Here is an 11,089-nt window from a genome sequence, read left to right as displayed (position 1 = left end):
GTGGGGTTAGAGGATTCAGCAGAGCCAGAGCGGGGACCAGAACAGGCGGACTGATTGAGATATACTGCTGAGGGGAGTGGGGGGCGTGGCAGGAGAGACAGGAGAGGTCTGCTGTGCCATGTGGGTCAGCTCCTGGGTTGGCGGGATGGAACTAGTGCTGGCGATAGCTTCACAATGCTGAGACTTAACCTTTTGCACCGCCAGGGAGGCCCTCCTGACTTCAGATCTTCATTTGACTAAGCAGCTCTGATTTGGGGCAAGTTATTTGGATTTTCTAGTCTCAATTCTCTTTCTTAAAAATATGAGAGTAGAAATTTCTCATCAGTTATCCTAGGAAATACATGTGACACATGAAGACCATTTAGCACAGTAGCTGGCACATTTGCCTGCATAGTTATTAGGTATTATCATCATCACCATCCTCATCATTATTAATGTCATTATAATCATACTGGCAGATTGGAGACTGAATTGGTGGTAGTGAGAGGCAGAGGCAGACTGGAGGTAGGCAAGCCAAGCTGGTCAGGTGACATGCTATGTTTATTTACTAATTACATACGTGTGTGTATGTGTGTGTGTGTGTTTTGCCTTGTCACATCTTAGAAATCCAAGGGGCACTACAGGAGTATTTCAGTAAGATCTGATTAAACAATACAGCTTTGGGAAATAAAGGGAGAGGATAAAGGGTCACAGGACCTAGAAGGAAATGACCCCTATTCCATAGCTATTTTTGGAGGAGCCCGGATGGAGGAAGCAATAAAGCAGGACTTGGACCAGGAGTTGCAAGTGGCACATGATGGACAATTGAACTTGAATGTGTGGGCTCTGCTTCCGGATGAATAACTTTGGAGTAAGCAACCTGAGCCAACTCATCCCCTTTCCCATAAATATTTGAGAGTAGCATGGTAACTCTGGTTAAAGTTTAGCATCTTTAATAATTCATCTGCCAGTTGAATTATTCCCTCTAAGCTGATTTCAAAGACATAATTTGACTCTAAAATGAGGGCAATGAAAAAAAGTTGTATTACCAGAGCAAGCTCACCTATGGACTTAGCATTAATAAAATCTTGACCTGCACAGGCCAGTCCATCATAATTATTGGAGTTTCCAGCCCCAGAGCAACTTGGCATATTAACATGGAAATATATCCAAAGAATGTGCTTGGCCAGGGCAGAGAAGGCTGAAAGTTGCCCCCTTGGCCTTTGGTAATTTACATCAGACTGTGGGCCCTGAAAATCTGTCAATTGTGTATTTCGAGTGTCTATACTATTCCTTCTGTCCAGAGGAATGTGTGCTCTGTTCAGCGAGCTAAGGGAAGAACCCTAGAGGTATGGTGGACAGAGCCTAAGGCGGTCCCTGGGATTCCTGCCCCCTGGTGTCCATGCTCGGTACAGCACCCTGCAGGAGCCGGGGCAGGATCTGTGACCTGCTTCTGGCCCACAGAACGTGACAACAGTGAGGGGATTGTGGAGATGAACTTAAAGTCCCAAATCAGTTCATTTTTGAGTTAATTATCCCGAGTGGTCCTGACTTGATCAGATGAAAACCCTCAAAAGAGGGACTGGACACCTCCCGAGCTCAGAGATTCTCCTGGTGGGTCTCTCTGTGTTTGCATGGTTCAGGGGTTACTCACTGTCATTTGACCTAGGATGTAACTAGGATTGAGGAAATGGTTTGAATAAGTCAGAACTCATGGCCTAATGAGGAAGAGTCTTCACCTTCTACTGCCTTCATTATATATACCTTTTAAAGACCTATGTCAAGTGGGTGTCCTGCGTACTGACAGCAGGTAACACCTTCTCTCCCCCCCGCACCGCCGTCTATACACAGTTCTAACTTCTAGTCTCTTCCCCAGCAGTCTATTCATTTCCCTCCTAGAACTTGGTGCAATCTGTCATTATTCTGTTTGGATTTTACTCTTTCTGCCTCCCCACTAGTCTTATACTGTGTAATATGGTAACCATGAGCTGGGTGTTTAGTTGGGTGGGCATTTAGACTTACTGAAATTATAGGGAGTTAGATGGTCTCACTCATAGCAGGAATTTAGAAAACCTAAATAAGGGACCAGGAAAAAGACTAATTATAATAAAGTAAAAATCAAAAATCAACAAGCAACTATAAACCAGAGACACACTACGGGGGGGGGGGCGGGGGGGAGGGAGCAGGATAAAAACAAGGGGGGTGGGAATTGTATGGGGACTATAACCAAGATGAAAATGCATACATTGTGCAAAAATGAAAGATTATGTAAGAATATATAAAATAAAAAAATAAAAAAAGAAATTAGAGCGAGTTAATTCAGTTACTTAGTCATTCTGGCCACACTGAACGTGCTCAATCGTCATGGATGGCTGTTTGCTGCCGTATTGTACACCCCAGGTTTATACTACTTCAGGCAGTGCCAATGGACAGTGCTGAATGCTCCCCGTTCAGTTGTTTTCACCACTGGTGGAGGATCCTTTAAACATTCAAGGCTTCATTCTACATGGTTCCAATATGCATGAATTTCAGTTGACACAATTTAACTGAACACCAGTTCTCGGAATGACATGGTTCCAGACCATGGTATATTTGCTGTAACTGCATGTAGTACGAACTTTGCTTTTAGCTCTTCAGTCCAAAAATCACTACATATAAACAAAATATATGCATGACGATCAGTGTAATTATAATTCTTTTAAAGTGTGTTGGCACTTGGTCACTGGGCGTTTGCTGTTCAGTTCATGCTCAGACAGCAAAGCACAGGGTACTGCTGCTTCCTTTTTGGCTCCAAGTGGTAGTCACATAACTTTTGATAAAACAGATGATTGAAAGAAGAAACTGGCTAACAGAGATGAGAGTGTAGCTAGGAAACAAAATGTGCTCATTCTGGAAGTGAAATGAAAATAAAATGTGAGCAGAACAACAGAAGCAGCAGCTGACTCCGGGCGCACCCACACTGCCCACATCTGGGCCTGCGGCTGCGCAGCCAGAGGAAAGCCGTGACGGCACCGCACAGCCTTAAGCAGGGAAGGACTGTGAAGAAAAGAATGAAGCTGTCCCAGAGGAAGCAACACTAGAAAAATCCACTCACGTTAAAGGAACTCTCAGATATTTCACAACATTGGAAAGCACAAATAATAAAATGTTGGAAGTGGATCCAAATTTTGAAAGGAGTCCAACAATTTGCAAAGTTTAGGAAAGCTCCGGCTCCAATGTTGTAAGTTCTATACAGCATATATACATATATAATGAATACAGTGAGGCAAGCATTGTTCAAACTACTCTTAATAGGGTTAGAACAAAAAGGTCCACCGTATTTCTCAAAGTTTCTAATGTTTTAAAAATGACTGTGCCAGGACCTCCCTGGTGGTGCAAGGGGTTAAGTCTCAGCACTATGAAGCTATCCGCAGCCACTGCAGCACGAGTTTGATCCTTGGCCAGGGAGCTACCCACATGGCGCAGCAGACCTCTCCTGCCTCACCTGCTGCTCCCCTCAGCAGTGTATTTCAGTAGATCTACCTGCTCTGCTCCCCACTCTCTCTCTGGTGAATCCTCTCACCCCCTGCACCTCTGGCCGTACCCCAGCTCTTGTATGCATAAATAAATGTACCAAATAGAGGGGGAGGGGAGGAGGGATTACGGTCAAAATAAGGGGGGGGGTGGGAATTGTATGGGGAATATAACCATGATGATAAGGCATACATTGTGCAAAAATGAAAAATGATGTAAAAATATATAAAATAAAAAAATTTAAAAATGTACCAAATAAACATCTTACCATTTTTTCCATGTCCTTACACATTTGCAGCTGAGGCCATGGAACAACTGTAATGTTTTCTCATCGACTACTATGATCACACTGCAGCTTTAACTTGCATGGTCTTCCTTCCCGACCGCACGGCCCTGCCAAGTGAAGATGGCCTGTGAAGCGGACCCACTCTGAGACCCCCCCCTTTCCTGAGGAATGACAAGGGACTGTTCAATCTAGAATGGGCACTCCATGTTTAGCAGGGACACGGCGATCATATTCACCACTGTACCCCACTGCCAACACTTACACTTAGCACAGTATTTGCCCTGATTAGAAAGTTGTTAATAGCTATTTGGATGAATGGTTGGACTAAGTCTGTCTCTTTTAGTGGCTGGTGGAAAGGAGTCACTGGTCATTTCATGAAAGCAAAGTGTACTGATCACAGTGAAAGCAGGAGAAATAGTACCTGGTTGGAGGTTACCAAGAAGGTTCAGCTTCTGAATCCCACATACGCCTACCACCACAGCTAATTCTGCCTAGAGTTGTGAATGATGATGCCACACATGGCAGAGAATTTTGGTCCAGACTGTAGAAAGGAAGATGAGAGTTAGTAAGATCTTAGAATGAGAATGAAAAATAAAAAAAAACAAAACAATACAAAAAAAATTCAATGCTTTGAAATGAATGCAACAGAAAATGGAGGTGCAACTATAAACATGGATGGTAGAGGAGAGAAAGTTCAGCTGGAGACAATTTCAAGGTGAATGGTGAAATAAATTATGGGATAATTGGTGGTCTACTTCTTTCAGTGCTGTAGGATTTAATTCATTCCATTATTTTGTGCAGCAGAAACATTTCATAAAGACATGGACTGTTCTTCCATGGATTTCCATGTACAGGCTTTGAAATTAAAAAGTGAGAAGGGCAGGCCAGGGAATAGGTGTAATAACTCAGAAGCACCCAATTGAGTGATGTTCAAGCTGTTACAAATATCTCCGTTCAAAAAGCAAAGATTCTGATGCTTTGATCTTTCAAAGCTAGGGAGCTATTTCTGCAACCTGACTTTAAAGGAAGATTTGGATACCACATGGAGGAAGTTTTACCATAGTTTTTGGACTGACAGAGGGAAAACTAGATGAAATCCATAAAGCCAATCTTGAGAGCTGGTCTCACAGACACACGCACATCACCTTTCCACCCCAAGGCCTCACCCCAGACCACTCTCAAAGTAGAGAAAAGATCAGGTTAGAGAGAAACCATGCAATATCCATGTATTTTGATACCTGTAAAGGCTTCTCAATGTCTGGAAGAGATCAGGAATCACCTGGACATAGCTGCCTTGCTTTTTTCGTTCCATTTCAAAAATATTTAACACAATTATGAAGGGTCATAAGCACAGAGAGCAAACTCTTCCCACTGCCAAATCAAGAGTAACCCAGGCAGAATAAATTAGAGCAACATAGTGAAGAGCTCAGCAGTGACATTCAGAGAATAACTGGTATTTAGAAAATCATGAAAGAACATAAACGAAGATTGTCGTTCCTAAGCAAATCATAACAAAAGGTGAAACTGAGAGGCAAAAGAAATTGATCCCTTGCAGTGCTGCTGTACTTGGTCATTTCAATATTGTCTGTTCTGAGCAATAGTTTCTTTTGTGAGTAGACTGATTCCAGCTGGGGCTAGGGTCTTGCGTTCGCTTTAACATCTGAGGCAACTGCCTAAGTTATTGGATCTGAGCACTCTCTTTCCATGTCCATCACATTCCTTCTGGCCAATCCACTTACATAAAATATGGTGGAGCTCAGACTCAGGGAGAAGGGCAACTGGGCCAGGCCAAATCTCTGAGTCACTGTCATAAACACAAGAACAATGGTATCATAGGCAAAGCTGAAGGAACACATCTTAAGTTGTTGACAAGGACTGTCTTTGGGGGTTCGGTTTACAGTAACATTCATTTTTCATTGTACTTGTAACATTTACTCGATAATATTAGGAATTAGTAATTTTGAAAGTGTGAAAATATCCTTGTGACTGTGTTTAAAAGTTCTGGTCTTATAGGAAGTTCCTACTGAAATATGAATGAGTTAAATGCTATGTTGTTCTACATAGCTGTGGAAGGAAGTGTGTGGAAATAGAGATTAAGATCGGATGTGAACTTGTGTGATGAGTACCTCTTGGTTCATTATATGGTTGTTTATACTTCTATGTTTGAAAGTTCTAGTAATCGAAGATTCGACAAAAGTGATAGGCGGCACCCTTGGAAAAGTAGAGTGGGGACTAATGTAAAGGACCACGAGTACAAGGAAGTTTTTTCTGTAGTTCACTGGTCCCCAAACCTTAGTGAATGCGACCCTACCTGAGAAAAAATTTTTGCATACATGCACCAGGCATATATTTATTCACTTTATTTATTTATTTATTTAAAATGATGTACATATACCACTGTATTTTATGCCATTATAAAACATACACAAACATAAAAAAAAGCCTAGATAAAAATAAACACAAGTATCATTCTAATATGTTCATCCTACATTCTAGTGGACCCCACTTAGGAGTCCAACATTTAGTGGCAGGGGCCCTTGAGGTTTTCTTAGTAAAGAGTTTGTTTATAAGAAGCAGAAACTTATGGGAATACCCCATATGCCATGGGAGACTGATTAGAAAGACCCAGAGCTATTTCATCGAGGCCTTTCAAAGAACTGGAATGAGGTTGGGAATGAGACTGGTAATGTGGCTTAGACAAGGATCATCACTGCCTTGTACACTTTTGTACACATGCAATACACATATGTATTCTGCACATTAAGTCAGGATACAATATGCATATAAACAAACATCTCCCACATATTATCTTGGGCAATAAATTTAATGCAATGATTATGACAATAATATCTAACATTGAGTACTTACTCTCTGCCAGGTATTGTGGTAAGAACTTTACATACATCATTTTACTTAAAAATCAAGACAACCCTTTGGTAATAGATCTTATTATTGATGTTCATTTTACTAGGAGGAAATTGAGACTCAGAAAAAATATGTATTAGCTTTTCCAAGAGGAACGGGCTAGAAAATGGCAGAGTCCAAATTGAAATCAAGAATTTTCTGACCCCAAGCCCCATATCCTTAACTACCAAACTATAATGCCTCCACAGGGAATGAATAATAGTGTCCAAACTATAAATTGCCGTGATGATTAAATGAGATAATATATGTGTGATATTTAGCACATTATCTGACATACAGCACACATCCTATTGTTAGCATTTTAATACACAGAATATTTACCAAAATTTTCCACAGTACACATCATTAGTATTTCTCAATATCAAACACCAGTATTTATCATTATAATTGTAATAAAATAATATTTTAATATTTAAACATTATTTATAGTAATACACATCTAAGCTCCTTTTGTTTGCTACCATCTATAAATATATGTGATGTCTGTTATTGAATCTCTGTGGAACGACTGATGAGAGATAGCAACTGTGGACTGTTATGCTTTCTGCCCCAGGAGGCTACAAAAATGGACATATTTGTACCTGGCATACTTGTCATGTTTTAAGGAGTCATCTACATAAATAGGAGTGTGTGTAGCTTGAGCACTGAGTAGCTCAGGAAGTACATATGTACATAGCAATTTTATTTTACAGTTGCAGAGCTGGCATCCTTTAACTGTGATCCAAAGGTACATTTTCAGAAAGATGACAGTTCTGAAAACTTTGCATTCCATCAGTGGTCAAATTTAGTACTTCTGGTTATTTTTCAGCGTTTATATTTCTATTGGCCAATCCAGATTAGAACATTTAACAAATACTTTATTATTTTAACTCAATCACACCTCCTATAATAGTCAACTCTTCCTGATTTTCTGGAACACCCCAGATTTGAAGTTTTGTCTCAGTGTTAGGCTGTAATTGCGAACTTGGTTGGAAGCATTGGCTCCGTAATACAGAGCTATGAGCCGAAATGTGACTCACAGGCTGGCGTGTGGTCTGCTTTTACATGACTAGAGCTGCACTTACTTTTGATTATCATGAAATGTTCCAGATTTGTAGATACTTTACTAAATGTTCTGTCACTCTTAAGGGAATTCTAAGGGTTGATTGTGGGGGGGGGGGATGATGTCTTTGGTTTATAAATTTTGACTTTAAGTCAAAGCATATTTCTCTTTTTATCAAACGATTTAATTTTGGTGTTATTACTTCCTTTCATTGTATGTAACTAGATAACCTATAAATAAGTATTACCCAGGAACCTGCCCATCATTCCCTGTGATCTATTTGGGAAGTTTTTAGATTCTAGAAATATCATGAAGAGCATTTGTGTTGACACAATAGAATCCATCCCACCCCGTTCCTAACCCAAATGGCATAAGCCAAAATTAAATATGTAGGATTCTTGGAATAAAGCATCAGATAACCAAACACTATGAGCAAAAATTAATTTATTATATATATTCTCTAATAATTCATAATAGCATCTTGATTTTTTAAATGTCTTTTTGCTATTTCCAATGCTTAAAAATCATAATTTTAAAACATAAGTACTGTTTTATATACATTGTGATTTCTTTTTTTTTCTTTTTTACTTCTAAATATGAATAATTTAGTCTCCAAGTATCTGCTTGGAGGGAGAGGGGATAGGATTCATTGTTTTGCTCTACCACAGTAGAATATCAAATTTCACATCATATATCTGGAGTTTTGACTATATGAAAAATAGCCAAATGCCATCACTTTCTTGTCTATTTCTTTTACATGTATATATGCATAATATAAACAGAATACATCTAATTAGTACATTTCAACATTTCAATGTGACTTTTATCTCCTATCTTATATAAAATAACAAAATATACAGAGAGAAGAAAGGAGACATCTGTTCATCGTACACATAAAGTAAATAAAAGTTCATGTATGGCTTTGCAAAGGTAGATTATGACGTGACTTTCGTACTTTATTTATTTAAAAGCATTTTGAGAGAACGTGTTAGTGTGCTTACGAGAGCGGCCATGGTGGTTGAATGTCGCATCGAGAGTCCAACATTGGGATCCCCAGTGGTTTTTCCAGTGGCTGCCTCGGCAGCTTTCAGGAGACAAATGTAGTTTATGACCACTTCATCGATCTTCACTACGATTTCCTGCCGCTGTGTTTCTGAGTTCACGACTTTAACTAATCGCATGCAAGCTTCTGTTAGACAACAGAGCACTTGAAAGCTGAAAGTCATAGCTAGGAGCATCTCCTCTGGGCTTTTCTCAGCCATTGCCATCTTCCTACAGGCACTTCCCAACTGTCTGGACTCGATGGATAATAGTTGCTTGTACTGAGAAAGTGTAAGGTCATATGCTTCAGCGCACGACTCTTCTCTCTTCCCCTTGGTTGCCCTGACAAGGCAGAGCAGCTCATTGGCATCATTTTGGGCTGTGAGGAACCCATCAGGCATTACATATGTGCTCTCCTTCAGGGCATTTATTCGTGCAATCCGAGCATCAAAAGGCAGGTTGCTGAAGTCCATGTCATCCGGGCCGCTCAGGTCTTCCACCCAGGCCTTCAGCACTGAACCTTTGGACAGCTCCCCTCCTTGCTTCTGAATCCTGATAGCCAGGGGTGGACTGGTTGGTTCTGGCATGGCTTGAGTCATCGGTGGTCTATAGAGGCACGAGACCTGGCGGGTGGCCTCTCCCCCCTCTTCATCCTCATCGCCATCTTCATCTTGCCCTCGGTTCAGAAAGCAGTAGCTGAAAGGTCCCCGGCATCTCCAATTGCTGCCCTCCAACTTCCGCAAGGGTAGTGTCCTGTACAGCTTCGAGTCTTTGTGAGCTACTGGGGACCTTTTCTGAACCTTTCCCTCAGAGCTAAAGTGCATGGAGCTTTGGGAAAAACTTTTGGTGAGTTTCTTCCCCAGGGGGAGTTCTGCTCGTCTTTCCGAACTGACCTCCTGTGCTTCTGTGACACCTGGACACTTTAAGGTGATCGCACCCTTGGTTCTCTCTTGGAAGGTCTCCAAACCTGTAGATCCAGAGAGGATACTGCTACTACATCTCAGAGACCTCTGGCTGGGGGGTGTCCTGAGACACCCTCTTCTCAAATCCAGTGGCCACCAACTCATAGTCTCTCCGTATGCCTTGTTTGCTTGGGAGAAATCATTAGGGTCTTGATTTGGAATTGGCACCTTTGATTCCAAGTTAATGTTTGATGGTAGCAGGATGGGATCAGCTTCAGGATGTTGAGACCAAGCTGAAGGCATGCCTCCTTGTCTCTCCTTCCCAGGCTCTGTCAAAGCTACACTAGGGGTAGCAGAAAAACAGAGAGAATCATTAAGCATCGCACAGGTGTTCACTTGCCAAGTGAGCATTTTAGAAGGGCTCCCATTTCTCAGGGTCATCCTGCTTTCCAAACACTGCCTCTTAAGATCACAGGAGAAATTTCCACTTCAATACATTTCAAGAAATACGGGGATCTGTTATTTCTTAAACTACTGATTCATTTGGGAATTGTCTTGAACCCCCAGACATTTTTAGGGAAACAGCATAATTTTACAAAATTGCCTTGCACATAGTATGTAGCTTAGATACAGTTAGAAAACACACATCCTATGTATACATTTTTCAAACACATTGATGACATCTAAGTTTCATTTCTAGAGGGTTAGGTTAATGCCAGCACAATTTACTATTTTTAAAAAAGCCTAATGTAGTTAACACAATCAAATAAGCTAGCCTTTTTAAGAGGACCCCATGAGGGTTATCTGGTCCAGGGTTTGTTTTGAGGTTGATAAACTGGGAAGATTGCTCAACTTTTCTTGGAAAAGTTGTCATGTGAAGAAGATAATCTACCCATCTCAGAGAATTTTTGTTGAAAGCAAGTTAGGTGAAAGGTCTTTGTTAATCAGAAAGGATTAAACAGGGTGATTGAATTAGTTTAGAGGTAACAATACTAGTTGGGTGATGGATTGAGAACAATTCATAGAAGAGTTTGCTACAGCTGATAAAGCCAGAGGTGGGTTTCGAGAAAGAAGATAATCTTAAAGAGCAGAATAGAAACTGACCAATATAAGATCTAACTAATATCTACTGACCTATCCAGAAATGTTAATGATACAACTAGAAATAGGAAGGTGTGAAGGAGCATCTTCTTCTGGCAAATGACGGCAGCCAGGTAGACTGGTGAGAGGGACATGTACCCACTGGGTGGAGCAGTGGTGAAGGCAGGTAGTAAAGGTGGCTTTGTTCTTATTTTGACCTGTGTCTGTATATTACTATTTGGAGGAAAACAGAGCAGTTTAGCATGCACACTCAAAATTTTCCTGACACTGAGGTATGTTTGACACTTTAGAATATTCCTC

At 40.8% G+C, this 11,089-nt stretch overlaps 1 protein-coding gene across 3 annotated transcripts in view; it reads right to left on the bottom strand.

Moving 5' to 3' along the window:
- Positions 1-8,701: 8,701 nt before the first annotated feature.
- Positions 8,702-11,089, bottom strand: part of FRMPD4 (FERM and PDZ domain containing 4) — a gene marked incomplete at both ends in the record, with an annotated part of 645,593 nt that continues 643,205 nt past the window's right edge. For all 3 annotated transcript variants that reach the window (XM_084258035.1, XM_084258033.1, XM_084258034.1), the window contains one exon: positions 8,702-10,026. In XM_084258035.1, coding sequence (XP_084114161.1) covers positions 8,702-10,026 — 1,325 coding nt within the window. The remainder of the gene's footprint in view (positions 10,027-11,089) is intronic.

This window comes from Talpa europaea (genome assembly GCF_964194135.1).
Source record: "Talpa europaea genome assembly, chromosome: X".
NCBI classification, from domain to species: domain Eukaryota; kingdom Metazoa; phylum Chordata; class Mammalia; order Eulipotyphla; family Talpidae; genus Talpa; species Talpa europaea.
This window is presented reverse-complemented; position numbering and strand designations above follow the sequence as displayed.